This window comes from Suillus paluster, assembly GCF_016628075.1.
Source record: "Suillus paluster strain FC165 chromosome Unknown EDB91scaffold_20, whole genome shotgun sequence".
Taxonomy (NCBI): Eukaryota; Fungi; Basidiomycota; class Agaricomycetes; order Boletales; family Suillaceae; genus Suillus; species Suillus paluster.
The window spans coordinates 181,146-196,385 of NW_024537580.1; the positions used below are offsets into that span (position 1 = coordinate 181,146).

A 15,240-nucleotide genomic window follows, 5' to 3' on the forward strand; every position below is an offset into this window, starting at 1 on the left:
TCTTTATTATAGTCAGTTATTGGCAATATACACATTCATTATGGCTGGAATACCGCTTGGGGAAGGACGCAAGTACTGGTACTAGCGAGGTTGAATGGTTTGTGATACTACCTCCCAGTCCGTTGGGCAAGACATAGTTGACTTGAAGCTTCAATAATGATTATCATACTAATAATTCAATTGTGGTACTAATAATTCCGATCAGAAATATTTCTGTGGTTCGCACAAAGATTCAATTCCAAATGCAGATGCGAGCGCAAATCATTAATAGACACGAGGCTCAACCAAAATAACATAGCGGCACTACAACAACGCGAGGTAAACTATTTCGACACGGAGCGGACCCACAATGTGCTCAACATCAGGAAAACCTTCCCGTGTTGAACTTAGAAAAAATTAGAATAATTAGTGCTAGTTTGACCTAAGCTTACTAGCATAGCACAAATTAGCCCTAGGCTCACTAATGTAGTGCAAATTAGCTTAAGTTTAACTAGGAGAAACCCCATACTGCCGAGCCACATTTTCCAGTACCAACTACTTCCCCATCATCGAGCTCAAAGACCAGATCATCAGTGCCATCATCACCGAACGCCAGCAGTAGTTGGATGCAGTTTCGCCCGAGATCTCAGGCCTGAAATTAGTCATGGATAGTATCAAAAATCATCACCGGAAACTCGTCGAGCAGAAAGAAAAGATCATCCAGTACATTTATTTGCAGAAGAGACTCGGATCGGCTCTCTGGCGCTTGTCAACTGAAGTTTTATCCCAAAAAATTTACTACTGCCTCCTGCCGTTGTATAACCCATCGCCCCCAAATAGCTTTCATACTGTTGACCAGAATATGCCGACCATGAACGGAGGTTGCTGTGACACACCCAGTTTACGGTGCAGGCTCTTTGTAGAAGTCAACGGCGGAGACTGGCAGCGGGAAGCTTTCTGCCATGCCTCGTGGCTCAAGCGTTCCAAAGGACGTCCGTTCTCTTTGGCACTCCAGTGCTACTACGCAAGTGAATGTGCTAAGTTACCAAGCCTTCTGCGGCCTTATATCAATCAAGTTTCGTCTCTCTGTTCTTGTGTGGTGGATGTGTTATTTACCGCACCCGGACACCTGAACTTGTGTTCGCAGACTTCCGAGCACTTGAGGAGCTGACCATATCTGTGTACACTCCTTATCCTGAAGCAGGTGATCATACGCTAGCGGATCCTATGCCAGCCGTCGCACACTCTATCTCGCAACTGCTATCCACTCTGCGCAATCTCAGGGTAATAGGGCCGTTGTTCAACCTTCACCACTTATTCTCTTCCAATCCTGTTTGGGTCACCTGAAAAGTGTCGCAACCGACAAATCTCAACCAAACACAATTTTCCACTTGCTCCGGCTAGGTCTCATCCTCGTTAGCGATCCGGATATCATCCGCCAGCTTCCAGACCTTGGAGCTATGCACACACATTGGACTTCAATCCTTACGCTTAGATTGTGAATGGGCATATGGAAACACGATTATGTGACCTGTTCGATGCTCTCATACTCCCCGATTTGCGCGTACTTGATGTTCTTCCAGGCCCAATGTCGCTCCATGAGGAGTTCAAGGCGTTCCTCACGCGGTCAAAGTGTCCCCTGGAGAGCCTTGTTGTCGGCGGTGGAGCCAAGCGGACAGATGAGCAGCAAGCAGAATATGCTGCCCTGACCCCTTCCCTCCAATTTTAGCGCCAGGACCCTGGTGAGCGTCTCAATATTTGCACTTAGCTATCTATTCGCGGCTGTAAATTTGTAACTGATTCTTCATCTGCGACAGGACCCTCCTCTAAATTTCAATTCCAAGCAACAAGTGGTCCAGAGCTCCCCTCTGTCCTATCCACACGCACAACACAGACGACGTTCGTTCAGTCTGATACACCCAGCACTCCTTGCTCAGCTCCAGCTAGGTCTCGGCCTTTCCTCGTTAACGATTCACGCGGCATTCGACCGGAGCCATTGCCTTCACAACCTGTCGAAGTCAATCTTTGTTTCCTACTATTTTCCACACCCGTACCACAGTCTTGGTATCATACAAAGGTAGTACAAACTCAAAAATCTGCTTCATCGATCAGCGCTAGCACCGAGCAACCGCTCGAACCTAGACCGTGAAGCGATCAAACCACCCCACGATCCCCCTAGCGCTCTCCTCCTTCGCCCAGCCTGCATCGAACAATGAGTATCTTGTCGATACCGGTATTTGATAAGGCCACTTACGCTCCGTCTGAACGTCCGGATCGCCTCTAACAGCAAACCCATGCTTGACGCCCGAAAACACCTGGAAATAATACGTGCATTTGCGGGCGACCATGATGTCTTCTGCGCGTCTACGAGAGGCGTGGGGGAAGGTATGGTCTTCCTCTACATATGAGAATAGATTTAGAAATCTAATACCTTCGCTCGCATATTTGTGGAGAAACTGTTACCTGCGCAGGAGAGAATGAGAGGTCCTGCGATGGTTGGTGGTTGGTGATCGGCAGTAGTATCGAGCACGAGAACTCACCGCTAAGTTTCTCAAAGTGGCTTTCCTCGAGGAATGCAGGGTGAGCCAGAGCTCCTGCAGCCCTCGCGTGGGTATTCTTCTTTGAGAGGCATCCGAATCACTTACCGGCAACTACAGATCCGTCTGCACACAAGTTCATGACGAATGGTGCTCCGAAGCAGTACCCTACCCAAAGGCCCGAGGTTTAGTCGTTTTCGTCTTTAGCGCGGCTTGTATGTTGACGTACCGACAGCGCAATACTTAGTATCCCTCCCTATATGTCATGGGTATCTCGATGACTTTGAGACGCTATAACGAGGACGTACCATATTTCGCTTTCACAGCTTCTAGCCAGTCGGGGAACACGTCCATCGCGGGTTTCCGCGCACTCTCAATCCACGCCTGGCGATCGTAATTAGGCGGGTGGTTTGGTATGGCATTTCCAAAGAAGTAATCAGGCCCGAGGACGATATAGCCTAAATCGTTCCATTCGTCCTACTTTCGTTCCATGATTTAAACGGGACGCACCGCAAGACGCGAAATAATCTTGAATCAACTGGTTGTTCAAGAAAAGCGGTCCCCAAACATCAGCGAGGAAGAGTATCACTTTCGGAGCTGTTTCCGAAGTAGGAGGTTCGGAGATGTATGTTTGCAACCCACCGAGGTCTTCGATGCGGCCGACGGGGGTGCCTGTGTGTTTGACACCGGTGAAGCAGCAGCTACCAGGGGCAGAGGCGAGTGTGGGGGACATCGTGCGTAGAGATGGTATTCCATCGCACCCGCCTTTAATATGTACCTGGCGTGCGACCTCTTCGGGATGATAGGTCATCGGCTGAGGCCCATCTGACGACATCGATTAATCATCCGACCTCCAGAAAGACATCCGCGTGAAAAATCCAGGTGCCAGGTGACCACCGAGTAGATGTGTGTGGGGTGCGATAAGCTGGTTGTACCCTTAGAGAATTCACAGTAACTGCCGAGGCCCAAAATAGTATGTACACCGCAGTCTATTTGCTTACAAGGTGAGCGTGATCTACCGCCATTTCACTTAATAATGGAATCTAGAAGCTGCTATTCGCAAACCGCTTGAACCATCCCACCATCGCACGCTGGCACTCTTCCTTCGCCCACCCTATTGGATATCAGAAACAATGTCATGTGAGAATTCAAATCAGTCAACAAATCGACAAGCACTGACTTTCACTCTCAACTTCCGGATTCCCTCTCGTCCCGAAGCCATGCGGTACGCCGCTGAATATCTGGAAATAGTACGTCGCTTTATTCTCCACAAGGATATCTTCAACGCGTCGTCGGAACGGCGCTGGGAACGCAGAGTCCATTTCTAGAGGCTATGAGCAAATTATGCTTAAGAGCATCGGAAGACATGTCTGTACCTGCACAAGAGAATAACAGAGGCACTAAAGGTGTAGTTCGCTCAGTGCTGGTATTGAGAAATATTTCATAGGACCCGCCTTTGCTGGCTCTCAAAAGCTCCTCAGTCAGGTTCGTAGGATGGGCCACAGCGGCTAGTAGATGCGTTCACACCCAGACTCCATGGATGCAGAGAGGTATGCCACGTACCGCACGATACCATATCAGTACCCGCAACCTGAAAGACATAGGGCGCGCCAAAGCAGAAACCTTGATCCAGCATGAAAGCAGCAGTCTCGGAGGATCCAACCTACTCACCGACAGCGCAGTACTTCACGTTCGTTCCTTCAAAGCGCCGCATATAATTTCGGTTTGTCACGTTTGGTGAAAAAAATCGTACCAAACATTTCCTTGACACCATCTAACCATTTCGGGACGCTAGTCTTTGCCTGCTCAACAGACTTTGCTCTCCATGTCGGACGATCAAATCCAGGCTTGTCGAGATGCAGGTGCACGGGATCGCCGAAAAAGTAATCGATCCCAACCACGGTGAAACCTGCTTTCCTGGTGAGCACGCACACAAACACGCATATGCACAGAGACGTACCCTGAGAAGCGTAATAGTCTTGAACCAATTGAGCATTGATATAAAATGGCCCGAAGACATCTGAAAAGTATAGGATGACGGTCTCCACACCGGACGCAGTGGGAGCTTGCGGAGCAGATAGGTATGTGGGTACGCCAGCAATGGTGATACTTTTGCCCTTGGGTGTACCGCTGTGTGCGACTGAAGTGAAACAATGGTCTGTCAAGGGGCCTGCGAGTGTAGACGACATGGATATCGGTGAGGGCGGAAGCGGAAAGCGGCGAATCAGTCATCAGTGGAGTTTCCTTTATATGTAGATGTCACCCGGTGACCCAATAATATCTTCGTGGAAGTCCATATAAGCAGGAACGAACGAGATGCTGGAAAAGAGTTATTCCTAGTTATTGCCACTCATTTGGTCACTACATAATACTGCACCGCGCGGTATAGTACTATGTAACGACCAGGTGTACTGACTACTTTCCTGTGGCACTAGGTCCATAAATCTAAGAGTCATGAACGAAGATAGTCGAGACTTATAAAGTCTGGATTGTTTACTACTTACTCATATATGATCCCCGCCGTCGTCAACACGTCAATTATACTATGTGTGGCGAAACCAAGATACGAATCGTGTGTATCCATAGTATGCAACTTCTGATTGTAATGATCATCAGATTATCATCAGAAGGTGGGTCATCTTACCTTCTTCAGCGTTCATTTGGTTTGACAATCCAAGCACAGGCCCTTGCTCCTAGGTCTCAGCCTTTCCTCGTCGATGATTCACGCGGCATCATGTCGACCAGAGCCATCACCTTCGCAACCTGTTGAAGTCAATCTACTATTTTCCACATCCGCACCACATTATTGGTATCATGCAAATCATGGAAAGGCGATACATACACTTGTGTAAAACTTCATGGACATAGCTTGGACATAGCCCACAATTACGCTCGTCCATCCTTAGATAGTATTTCGGATATTTCTGCTACAGGACTCGTCATCGTCTTCCCACAGTTCCTTCATAGATACACAGGTTACTGATTTTACCGTAGGATTCCGATTACTCCCACTTTGTATCTAGGTGTTTACTAATCTCGTACTACAGAACAGCACCCGACCGACTATAGTGAAAACTCAACAATCTGCTTCATTGATCAACGCTAGCACCGAACAACTCCTGTCATAGCGAGCCTAGACCGTAAAGCGATCAAACCACCCCACGATTCCCCTAGCGCTCTCCTCCTTCGCCCAGCCTGCATCAAACGATTAGTATGTTGTCAACGTCGATATTTGACAGGGCCACTCACGCTCCGTCGGAACGTCCGGATCGCCTCTGACAGCAAACCCATGCTGGACGCCTGAAAACACCTGGAAATAATAGGTGCATTTGCGGGCGACCATGATGTCTTCTGCGCGTCGACGCGAGGCGCGGGAGAAGGTCATGTCTTCCTCTACATGATAACAGGATTGGAAATCATTAATTGCGATCGTTCGCATGTTTATGAAGGAATTTTTACCTGCGCAGGAGAGAACGAGAGGTCCTGTAATGGTCGGTGATTAGTGATTGGCAGTAGATGATGAACACGAGAACTCACCGTTAAGGTTCTCAAAGTGACTTTCCTTGAGGGATGCGGGATGAGCCAGACCTCCTGCAGTCCTCGCGTGGGTACCCTTCAAGCTTTGAGAGGCGGTCAAATCACTTACCAGCAACCACAGATCCGTCAGCACACAAGTTCATGACGAAGGGTGCTCCGAAGCAGTACCCTGCACAAAGGTCCGAGGTTTAGTGTTTTCTTCTTTGGCACGGCTTGTATATTGACGTACCGACAGCGCAATACTTAGTATCCCTCCCTATATCACCAGCATATCTCGACGAGTTTGAGACGCTATAACAAGGACATACCATATTTCGCTTTCACAGCCTTTAGCCAAGCGGGGAATGCATCCATTGCTGGTTTCCATGCACTCTCAATCCACGCCTTGCGGTCGTAATCAGGCGGGTGGTTTGGTATGGCATTTCCAAAGAAGTAATCAGGCCCAAGGACGATATAGCCTAAATCGTTCCATTCGTCCTACTTTCGCTCCACGATTTAAACGGGACGCACCGCAAGATGCGAAATAATCTTGAATCAACTGGTTGTTCAAGAAAAGCGGTCCCCAGACATCAGCGAGGAAGAGTATCACTTTCTGCGTTGTTCCCGAGGTAGGAGGTTCGGAGATGTATGTTTGCAACCCACCGAGGTCTTCGATGCGGCCGGCGGGGGTGCCTGTGTGTTTGACACCGGTGAAGCAGCAGCTACCAGGGGTAGAGGCGAGGGTGGAAGACATCGTGCGTAGAGATGATATTCCATTCCACTCAGCCTTTAATATGTATCTGGCTTGCAAATTGTATATAGCTGTTCGGGACGATAGGTTATCAGTGACGTCTGAGGGCGCATCTATCAATCATCCGGCCTCCAGAAATGCAGGTCACCGTCGGGTAAATTTAGCTGGTTGCGCCCTCAGTTACAGAGTTCACAGAACGCTAAAATATTTGCCTGCGAGGTGAGCAAGATCTATCACCATCTCACTTAATAATGGAATCTATCAGCACTTAAAGCCCTTCAGAAGACTCTGGAAGGCTCTCTGAGGGGAATCCCCGCGCTACGCCCTTCAATTTCAGGAAAAGCCTTCCGCGCAAAGTCTGGATCCAATTGGCAAAAATGGTGTATAATCAAACGCAGCAATTTTCTGTGATCAGGCATCTTCCTGGTGTGCAGATGTACTGAGTGTCTTTACGGTTATTGCATTACGACAGTCTCGCATAAGGCCGGGGAAGATCGAGCTGCAGTGTAGGTCTGGACGCAACTTCTGACACAAGATCCAGAAGACTGTGTGCTTGACGACCTTCATAACCCATATAACTCGCGACACGGGTGGTGGTATTTCACATCTCCGTGATGAACGCCTCAATGTCTTCTCGAGGGATGATGGATATTTTGTTGCGGGGCATCATGTCTCCAACGGTGGGGTCGCGTGCCTGTTTTTGCAGCGCCACAAATTAACGCCTAAGTAATCCAGTTCACCATTAATCATCAGACTGATTAAATGACGAGATCATCTGACACACTGATCACTGATAGGGTATACCTTCAGATGTCATCTCGCACCCAGCAGGTGATCGATGAATAGAGCTGATGATCAGCAACACAATGCATGCTGACTGGTCTCATGATACCTGTTTGAATAGACACACAATCTGTTCGAAGCTGGAGTCGCGAAATCGAATGGGTTTCAGGATGGGGTACATGCAATAAGCGCGCATATATTATATGCTTAACTCAATTCCCAAGGGATGTATCGCTATGAATTCAATGAGCCAAGGGTCTTGAGTACCAACGCAATGCGGAGGAAGTGACAACCATCAGAGGTAGTATGGCAGCCCGGATGCTCATGTTAACCACTTTAATCCTTATATTCTAGTGTTTGCTCGCCACAATTAGGACTTAAAATGTATTTTGTCCGGGAAGGGCGCGAAGGATTTTATATATCTGACTCTGATGTGCAGGTACTTCCACAGAAACACGATATTACGCTACATTAGATGATAGGCAATAAAGGTGATAAAACCATAATGAGTTATCCTACGACTCGTTCTGATGCAAAAAAATGGAATCTATAACTTGCTATTCGCGAACCGCCTGAACCATGCCACCATCGCACGCTGGCACTCTTCCTTCGCCCACCCTATCATATATCAGAAGCAAGGTTATGTGAAAATTCAAATCAGTGAAAATAAGCACTGACTTTCACTCTCAACTTCCGGATTTCCCCTCGTCCCGAAGCCATGCGGCACGCCGCTGAATATCTGGAAATAGTACGTCGCTTTATTCTCCACAAGAATGTCTTCAACGCGTCGTCGAAACGGCACTGGGAATGCAGAGTCCGTTTCTGGGGGCTGGTATGAGTAAAGCGTACTTAGGAGGATCGGAAAGACATGTCTCTACCTGCACAAGAGAACAGAAGAGGCACTGATGGTATGATTTGTTCAGTATTGGTGTTGAGAAATATTTCACAGGACCTGCCTTTGCTGGCTCTCAAAAGTTCCTCAGTCAGGTTCGTAGGATGGGCCACAGCGGCTAGTAGATGCGTTCACCTGCAGACTTCGCAAAAGTAGAAATATGTCACATACCGCACGATACCATATCAGTACCCGCAACATGAAAGACATAGGGCGCGCCAAAACAGAAACCTTGATCCAGCATGAAAGCAGCAGTCTCGGAGGATCCAACCTACTCACCGACAGCACAGTACTTCACATTTGTGCCTTCAAAGCGCCGCATATAATTTCGGTTTATCACGTTTGCTGAAGAAGATCGTACCAAACATTTCCTTGACACCATCTAACCATTTCGGGACGCTAGTCCTTGCCTGCTCAACAGACTTTGCTCTCCACGTCTGACGATCAAATCCAGGCTTATCGAGATGCAGGTGCACGGGATCGCCGAAAAAGTAATCGATCCCAACCACGGTGAAACCTGGTTGCCTGGTGAACACGCACACAAACACGCATGTGCACAGAGACGTACCTTGAGAAGCGTAATAGTCTTGAACCAACTGGGCATTGATATAAAATGGCCCGAAGACATCTGAAAAGTACAGGATGACGGTCTCCACACCGGACGCAGTGGGAGCTTGCGGAGCAGATAAGTATGTGGGTACGCCAGCAATAGTGATACTTTTGCCCTTGGGTGTACCGCTGTGTGCGACTGAAGTGAAACAATGGTCTGTCAAGGGGCCTGCTAGTGTAGACGACATAGATATTAGAGCTGAGGCGGAAAGCGGCGAATCAATCATCAGTGGGGTCTTCTTTATCTGTAGAATGAGGTCACCCGGCAACTCAACAATAGGAAGTCTGCATGTAAGCATGCAGCTGGAAAAGGGTTAGTATTCCAACTCATCTGGTCACTACATAATACTGCACCGCGCGGTACAGTACTATGCAGCGACCAGGTGAGCTGACATCTAGTACTTCCCTGGTACCATAAGACGAACGAAGATACTCGAGACTTGTAAAGTCTGAATCATCTGCTTGCTCGTATATGATCCTCGCCGTCGTGAATACGTCAATTATAATAGACGGGTAGCGGGACCAAGACGCGAAATTCGAATCGCAGGTATCCATAGTGGTATGCAACTTCTGATTTTCATATCAGAAGGTGCCATCTTTTCTCCGAGAACGAGATGGAGCCATCAGCGCTCATGAATGCATGACACCTGGCATCATGTTTCAAGAACAAAACTAACTTTGTTTAGGACAGTCACCACTTACGTACATAGAGGAAGATAACGTCACAGAATGCCGTTACTCCCAAATTACTCCTATTTCAAGTATTCGCCAAATTGCTGCGCTATGCCCGGGCGATGAAAGATGTAAGCAATCAATAAACAAAACAAGACTTTGACATAATCTGGCAGACTGCAGTAGGGTTCCGACGTTTCAGAGTCAATCCATTGAAGACCAACAGCACTACGTAGAGTCAACCTGAGCTATATAACGATGAACGAGGCTATCCACACCATCGTACATCACCCATTGGCAGGCATAATCATTTCCGATGGCTTTCAAGTTAACTTCAAGAGGCATGCCGCTTTATGCGGCTAACTTGATGTCAATAGTTCTGGAAGGCATTTTGTACGGTAGGTGTCGCAATCGGTTGGTCTATCCCATGGCGATCAAGCTACTAGTAGGGTTTACACTGCAACTTTACAGGCTTTTCATTCCTCATGTTCATGGGTACCATCTGGACATTCACCCACAACGTCGCATGCGGGACATCAATCGTCCTATCGCCGCGGTTGCTACCCTGCTGTTCGTACTGAGTACTGTGGTTAGCTTCTCGCTGCTTGTATACGTGTCATCTGCTGAAGTCTCCCAAGCGCATGGTGGTAGGCATGATTCACGTTGAAGATGGACTGGTGAAGGATCGCGACACGTTCAACCCCAGGGGGTCCTAGTCTCCCCTAGCCAGACCAATCGAAGGACGATAGTCGTTCCTAGGCGGTCCAGTGGCGTTCTTCCCGGACTTTGCCCTAAAAACATTTTTGATCAAGAATGCGATAATTGTCTTCCAAACTCTGCTTGGCGACGGCGAGGTGGTAGGTTCATGCTTTTTTATCTGCCAGCTTGAAACCCTCGTGGCTTATACTGTCTTGGTTATCATCCTACCATGCATATTGTGGTGCAGTGTCAAGCTCCCACACTAACCTGAATATGACCAGGGTTACTGGCATACCGTATCTGAATGATGGAACGCCATGACTCTGCAATTCGCGTCATGAAGGGTAAAAGGCCTATATTGCGCGTGCTTGTGGATACCGTTATTAGGTGCTCAGCAGCGCTCTGCTCATTCGTAATATGTTACGCCCGCGGCAACAGTGGAATGTATATTATGGCAGGCCAGGTGATCCCGGAATTAAGACATGTTATCGAAAATTACTGAGTTTCGCTCAACTAGCTCTCCCCGATCATCTCGATTGCCTTCTGCATGGTATTTATCCGAATCGCAGCCAATAAACACACTCAGTATCTCTCGACTGTCTGTGGAGGGACAACTGAAACGGGCGATGAAACTCGCAGCAAGATCTTGTGCAGCCTCTGCACACTATATTCAGGTCAGAATGACTTCTGGGCTGACAGAGATAGCTCAGAAGTAGCGATACATCTATCAGTATAGGCATCTGGCTTAGTATGCTTCTGTACAACTATCCTCCCACTTATTTCAGAAGCTTTCAGACAGTGGCTCCCTCGGAGCGCGAGGATATGAGGATCTGACTAGGTATATACCTTACCTTGTGATGCGGTTCTAGAGGTCTGATACACAAATTTGCTTGGCGCTCAGTCGTTTCGGTGTTGAAGGTGTGTCAAGGGCCTATTTACTGGTCACCGTTTGACAGTCATGAAGATAGGTAATAACCACTTAGCACATCAGAATGCACAAAGGTAGGACGATGTGGCTGAGGTCCGATCTCGTCATCGATATTGATCAATATTGAAGTCGGCCCCTTGCGTCTAGTGTCGGCGGGCACAGTGGAGAAGTAGTGGAATAGGTTCCTTTCGTTCCCCACATTGTGTAGCTTTGTAGTCTATGATAATATTTCTATCTTGTGAGGAAACAGACAGATAATAATACATGCCTCACGATCCCTCAAGGTGACGACTCGGAGAAAGAAGTTATCTCCACCGTCACCGCAATCGCCGGACGCTGAGGCTGAAGATGTCAATTAGTTCTCTTCCATGACATTCAATAATAATGCAACTACAAACCATGTCAGCTTGCACAGATCGACTGGACTCTTCATCTCCGCCATGTTTCCACGGGTTCTTCCGGGATGCTTGGAGTTCCTCGCCTTGCGATACTCGATGTGTGGTTCCAGTCCGGTAGAGGCGTTGGCGAAAATGGGAACGGAGGTCGGAAGAATCGATGGTATCCACATTGGCCTGCAAGTAGTGTCGCGCGTTCAGGAGTGCGAGGAATGAGTTGACATATACTTGAAAGGGTACCACTAGTCAGCACGATCCTCAGAGAATGCGTTGGTCATACATTTAGCTAGTAAAAATTCGACAGCGAGAAAGATGAAATTGTGTGGCATCACTGCGCACTGCAGATAATAATCAGAAACGAGACGGACAGTTCAGCCATTGGAATCTTACTGTAATTATAATTGCCACTGAACATATACTGCTTGAAATATCAGTCAAAGTATAGGGTAATCTGGAAGGACGGAATACCCCGTCACACAGCCGGTGTTAATGGTGTAAGCTATGAGCGTTTTTATGAAGGAATCCATGCTAAATATACCACATTAATATATCTGATCCCACCAGCGAACGGGTCGCTCCTTACCTAGAGAACCCAGTGCGGGACGTAGCGAGGAGATAGCATAGCGATGATGCGACAAAGATATCGACAACAGTAATCATGCCCAAAGCAATGTATGCCGCCCACTCGGTTTTGAATAGGTCCGTGAACATATGGCATCGATGTCTACTCGCAATCAATACTTCGTGACTGAGGGAGTGACTAGTTCACTCACAATACCCAAAGAAGTGCTGTGATTGAGTCGAAATGGATTAAGATGATCAGCCAACAACAAGAATACTCTAAGACTCTCACCGATGCCAGCACCTGAAGGAATTCTCAAGATCGTGTGAAGAGTATTTCCAGGTGACAGTCTCACCTATACTTAGGACCACGAGTATGCTCTAATAGTGGATCGGCGGAATGAAAGGCCATAGTACGTGGATATTGATTGCAAACTCACCGCTGTTATTGGAAGAGTTCTTGATCGGCCCTTGCTGACTAGGTCCATCACATTAGTCGTAGCAAACCAATTGATTGGAGAACAGATACCTATCCATAGGCGATAAACATACAGACTATGGACAAAGAAAACATCACTTGAATTATTTCACATAACACTGTGCAAATCGAACTTACATATGTACCCAATCAACGATGAGAGCCTGTGGGGTGGATGTTGAGGCGGATTACAGAGCTTAGGAAATATAACGTACATCGATTACTACCTGAAGCTGCACGACCCCATCAGTATCATAGTAGATGGTGCACAGAGGGCCAAAGTAGGAACTCACTTTGAAACTCCATACAATTTCTGTGAATGCACCGATGTTTATGTGGCCATTCACTAAATAATAATAGAGGCAATGGACGATGAAGGCCAGGTGTAGAGCGTCAAGTATCCTAATCGTTCATAATCTCGACGCGCTCGATAATTGCAACCCGAAGGGATACCTACCAAAGCCAGATGACCTGATGTAGCGTCAAAAACCGAACTGGAAATTCTGAAGGAAGCTAGACGTACAACCAACTTATAAAATGTCACTCCTGTGCTTCTATGCGTCTGAAAGTAGACGAAAGCTTGAACATTGCTTATTCCCCAAAGGACTGTTCCGTCCATAATCAACGCTCAGTCCCGACTGTATAGTGAACCAATTAGTTTACTCACAGCGCTGCAACCGTAGCCCCAATGAAAAGTGCTCCGAACGTGTTCCCGATGGCAGGTTGTGGGATTTGGAGGCCTGGGGCTGAAGACATTGTTGACAGAGCCAATTCTGACTGCAATGCGATGATTTTACAGTACTATATAGTCATATGCAACCAGGGGAGTACATTGTCGTTATTCTGTTATGTTATGGATGAAGGCTTCTCCGTTGCTGGTAGCACACGCCTTTCACATACGGCGATCAGTAGCGAAACGTGACTCGTTGGAATGTACCGTAATGATTCATTGTTAACCGTCTCCGACAATAGCGTGCGCACATGCATACGCGTACTGAAGGAATTGGCTTTAGAGACGATAGGCCACAAAGTGATATCAAATACTGACGCACAATCAACACACAATGTACTTACCACCCATCAAGATTCAAGTGAAGACTCCAAAGACCAACATTGCGTTGCTAACTGATTCGATCACTCATAAAGATTTGCTATGGCAGGACCTTATCCGTGGTTAATCAGGAGTTTGACGCGTACCTGTACCTACAGGCTGTAACCAGTGACACCGGCACGTACGGATGCAAATTGTCAAGGCTCGGCGAAGTATGCACATGGTAAGAACCTTTTATGTAGGGTCCAGGGATGTGTTACGGTGGGTAACAGCGCATTAAGCAGCTGGTCTTCCCCGACACTGATGGATCCAGGTTTAATGGAAAAAAATAATTTGTGTTTAATGGGGTGAGTTCCGTTCCTCGGACCCTGAAGGAAGGACTAAATGAATTCCCGCGCCCCTAGCCACTGTGAGTACTTGAGTGTCCTCTTACTTTCTCTGTTAGGTTGCTTAGTCCCAGTCTCCCCTAGTCATATAGAAGGAAGACAGTCGTTCCTTCTATTATCAACACGGCAAGCCAGGATGGATCCCGTGTTGTTGATCCAAAAGGACGCAATGAATTGTTTAAACGTATTGCAGAGAATCTTGCAGGAGTTGAACTTGAAGAACTGGAAAGCGATCTCGAGCAATAAAATACTTTTCATTCACACTTCATGCCGCGCGATAGTATGCAATTTGATCCTTGCACCGCTCGTCGCATGCAGATATTGCGAGTAGCCAGCAGGATTGTTGAAAGGACTGGCTGGAAAGACTACAATAGTACAATCTCCGCATCGATTTCTAGAATAGACTTCAATGCAACATAGGCATGATTTATATCTTACACAACACCGAAAATTTGCCGAAAACCCCGTGCCGCAACCTTCAAGTCACCAGTGGTTGCATACACACTGTTGATGTTGCCGGTGTCGACGGCGTCAATAGTGTAGCCGTCACTGCGCACAGCGAGTCAACCATTCCAATTCATTCAGATGCCGCGGGCTCACCCAGCAGGCATCACGGGCAGCGTAACTGTGATGATGCCCTCCGAGGTCTGAACGTTGTTTGCGAGGTCGGACTGGCTGTTGTAGTTTCCGTTGACCATTTCCATGTTGAACCTGGCAGGGTCTGTGTCGGTGTCACTTGACGTCTAGGTCACAGTCAACGTGCCACCAGACTTTGCATCCGTCGGTGTGTTGAGCGTCAATGTAGCAGACACGAGAGGGAGAGCGAGTGTAGCAAGGGTACTAAGGGGGTGGTTTAAAATACGTCAGAAACCCGTTCGCGACAATGAGCAAGGGACTTACGCGAGTCTAGCAAACATCTTGAAATCACAAATGAAGTAGCACGAATAAAAACTAGACAAAGACGTAGAGGACAACGAGAAGCGGGAAGAAGAGAATTGAGAAA

The 15,240-nt window shown here is 47.6% G+C and overlaps 9 protein-coding genes across 9 annotated transcripts; 3 read left to right on the plus strand and 6 right to left on the minus strand.

Moving 5' to 3' along the window:
- Positions 1–643: 643 nt before the first annotated feature.
- Positions 644–1,708, plus strand: EDB91DRAFT_1247480 (uncharacterized protein; the record flags this gene model as incomplete). The annotated part of the gene is made up of 4 exons (XM_041322815.1): positions 644–1,073; positions 1,127–1,311; positions 1,384–1,477; positions 1,563–1,708. 4 exons carry the CDS (start codon positions 644–646, stop codon positions 1,706–1,708), a joined length of 855 nt encoding a protein of 284 aa, XP_041178103.1.
- A 409-nt stretch (positions 1,709–2,117) lies between these two features.
- On the minus strand, positions 2,118–3,351 carry EDB91DRAFT_1278180 (dienelactone hydrolase family-domain-containing protein; the record flags this gene model as incomplete). The annotated part of the gene is made up of 8 exons (XM_041324689.1): positions 2,118–2,179; positions 2,234–2,377; positions 2,443–2,466; positions 2,520–2,573; positions 2,625–2,684; positions 2,746–2,772; positions 2,825–2,974; positions 3,027–3,351. 8 exons carry the CDS (start codon positions 3,349–3,351, stop codon positions 2,118–2,120), a joined length of 846 nt encoding a protein of 281 aa, XP_041178104.1.
- Positions 3,352–3,551: 200 nt separating this feature from the next.
- EDB91DRAFT_1127402 (Alpha/Beta hydrolase protein) lies at positions 3,552–4,711 on the minus strand. Its single transcript, XM_041318485.1, has 8 exons — positions 4,477–4,711; positions 4,270–4,425; positions 4,188–4,214; positions 4,080–4,139; positions 3,971–4,024; positions 3,893–3,916; positions 3,697–3,840; positions 3,552–3,630 (listed from the first exon to the last, which is right to left on the minus strand). Exons 1-8 carry the CDS (start codon positions 4,703–4,705, stop codon positions 3,560–3,562), a joined length of 765 nt encoding a protein of 254 aa, XP_041178105.1. The 5' UTR covers positions 4,706–4,711; the 3' UTR covers positions 3,552–3,559.
- Positions 4,712–5,637: 926 nt separating this feature from the next.
- EDB91DRAFT_1278182 (dienelactone hydrolase) lies at positions 5,638–6,786 on the minus strand (the record flags this gene model as incomplete). The annotated part of the gene is made up of 8 exons (XM_041324690.1): positions 5,638–5,711; positions 5,766–5,909; positions 5,976–5,999; positions 6,054–6,107; positions 6,163–6,222; positions 6,283–6,309; positions 6,362–6,511; positions 6,564–6,786. 8 exons carry the CDS (start codon positions 6,784–6,786, stop codon positions 5,650–5,652), a joined length of 744 nt encoding a protein of 247 aa, XP_041178106.1. The 3' UTR covers positions 5,638–5,649.
- A 1,215-nt stretch (positions 6,787–8,001) lies between these two features.
- On the minus strand, positions 8,002–9,272 carry EDB91DRAFT_1127405 (Alpha/Beta hydrolase protein). Its single transcript, XM_041318486.1, has 8 exons — positions 9,027–9,272; positions 8,820–8,975; positions 8,738–8,764; positions 8,630–8,689; positions 8,523–8,576; positions 8,445–8,468; positions 8,245–8,388; positions 8,002–8,184 (listed from the first exon to the last, which is right to left on the minus strand). Exons 1-8 carry the CDS (start codon positions 9,253–9,255, stop codon positions 8,114–8,116), a joined length of 765 nt encoding a protein of 254 aa, XP_041178107.1. The 5' UTR covers positions 9,256–9,272; the 3' UTR covers positions 8,002–8,113.
- Positions 9,273–9,835: 563 nt separating this feature from the next.
- On the plus strand, positions 9,836–10,554 carry EDB91DRAFT_290101 (uncharacterized protein). The gene is made up of 4 exons (XM_041326734.1): positions 9,836–9,870; positions 9,923–10,153; positions 10,211–10,328; positions 10,378–10,554. Exons 2-4 carry the CDS (start codon positions 10,056–10,058, stop codon positions 10,453–10,455), a joined length of 294 nt encoding a protein of 97 aa, XP_041178108.1. The 5' UTR covers positions 9,836–9,870; positions 9,923–10,055; the 3' UTR covers positions 10,456–10,554.
- EDB91DRAFT_290071 (uncharacterized protein) lies at positions 10,512–11,379 on the plus strand. Its single transcript, XM_041326733.1, has 3 exons — positions 10,512–10,596; positions 10,686–10,901; positions 10,956–11,379. Exons 2-3 carry the CDS (start codon positions 10,743–10,745, stop codon positions 11,172–11,174), a joined length of 378 nt encoding a protein of 125 aa, XP_041178109.1. The 5' UTR covers positions 10,512–10,596; positions 10,686–10,742; the 3' UTR covers positions 11,175–11,379.
- EDB91DRAFT_1127413 (uncharacterized protein) lies at positions 11,237–12,964 on the minus strand. The gene is made up of 13 exons (XM_041318487.1): positions 12,939–12,964; positions 12,852–12,877; positions 12,763–12,800; positions 12,679–12,703; positions 12,535–12,626; positions 12,345–12,485; positions 12,230–12,289; positions 12,152–12,179; positions 12,042–12,099; positions 11,765–11,988; positions 11,635–11,708; positions 11,418–11,583; positions 11,237–11,369 (listed from the first exon to the last, which is right to left on the minus strand). Exons 6-11 carry the CDS (start codon positions 12,470–12,472, stop codon positions 11,646–11,648), a joined length of 561 nt encoding a protein of 186 aa, XP_041178110.1. The 5' UTR covers positions 12,473–12,485; positions 12,535–12,626; positions 12,679–12,703; positions 12,763–12,800; positions 12,852–12,877; positions 12,939–12,964; the 3' UTR covers positions 11,237–11,369; positions 11,418–11,583; positions 11,635–11,645.
- Positions 12,965–14,671: 1,707 nt separating this feature from the next.
- EDB91DRAFT_1247486 (uncharacterized protein) lies at positions 14,672–15,154 on the minus strand (the record flags this gene model as incomplete). Its single annotated transcript, XM_041322816.1, has 4 exons — positions 14,672–14,786; positions 14,838–14,958; positions 15,004–15,077; positions 15,138–15,154. 4 exons carry the CDS (start codon positions 15,152–15,154, stop codon positions 14,672–14,674), a joined length of 327 nt encoding a protein of 108 aa, XP_041178111.1.
- Between the last annotated feature and the right edge of the window lie 86 nt (positions 15,155–15,240).

Bases quoted from the DNA above. Each gene is read 5' to 3' on its own strand.
- EDB91DRAFT_1127402 (XM_041318485.1), bottom strand. From the start codon at position 4,705: ATGTCGTCTACACTCGCAGGCCCCTTGACAGACCATTGTTTCACTTCA. The intron at 4,025-4,079 runs GTACGTGGCATA...CGCATCTACTAG, and splicing joins TACTGATATGGTATCGTGCG to CCGCTGTGGCCCATCCTACG. The intron at 3,631-3,696 runs GTCAGTGCTTGT...GATATCCAATAG, and splicing joins TCCGGAAGTTGAGAGTGAAA to GGTGGGCGAAGGAAGAGTGC.
- EDB91DRAFT_1127405 (XM_041318486.1), bottom strand. From the start codon at position 9,255: ATGTCGTCTACACTAGCAGGCCCCTTGACAGACCATTGTTTCACTTCA. The intron at 8,577-8,629 runs GTATGTGACATA...CGCATCTACTAG, and splicing joins TACTGATATGGTATCGTGCG to CCGCTGTGGCCCATCCTACG. The intron at 8,389-8,444 runs GTAGAGACATGT...ACCAGCCCCCAG, and splicing joins TCTTCTGTTCTCTTGTGCAG to AAACGGACTCTGCATTCCCA.
- EDB91DRAFT_290101 (XM_041326734.1), top strand. From the start codon at position 10,056: ATGGCTTTCAAGTTAACTTCAAGAGGCATGCCGCTTTATGCGGCTAAC. The intron at 10,154-10,210 runs GTTGGTCTATCC...GCAACTTTACAG, and splicing joins TACGGTAGGTGTCGCAATCG to GCTTTTCATTCCTCATGTTC. The intron at 10,329-10,377 runs GTTAGCTTCTCG...AAGTCTCCCAAG, and splicing joins TGTTCGTACTGAGTACTGTG to CGCATGGTGGTAGGCATGAT.
- EDB91DRAFT_290071 (XM_041326733.1), top strand. From the start codon at position 10,743: ATGATGGAACGCCATGACTCTGCAATTCGCGTCATGAAGGGTAAAAGG. The intron at 10,902-10,955 runs GTGATCCCGGAA...TCGCTCAACTAG, and splicing joins TGTATATTATGGCAGGCCAG to CTCTCCCCGATCATCTCGAT.
- EDB91DRAFT_1127413 (XM_041318487.1), bottom strand. From the start codon at position 12,472: ATGTTCACGGACCTATTCAAAACCGAGTGGGCGGCATACATTGCTTTG. The intron at 12,180-12,229 runs GTATTCCGTCCT...TATTTCAAGCAG, and splicing joins AACACCGGCTGTGTGACGGG to TATATGTTCAGTGGCAATTA. The intron at 11,989-12,041 runs GTATGACCAACG...TACCCTTTCAAG, and splicing joins CGAATTTTTACTAGCTAAAT to TATATGTCAACTCATTCCTC.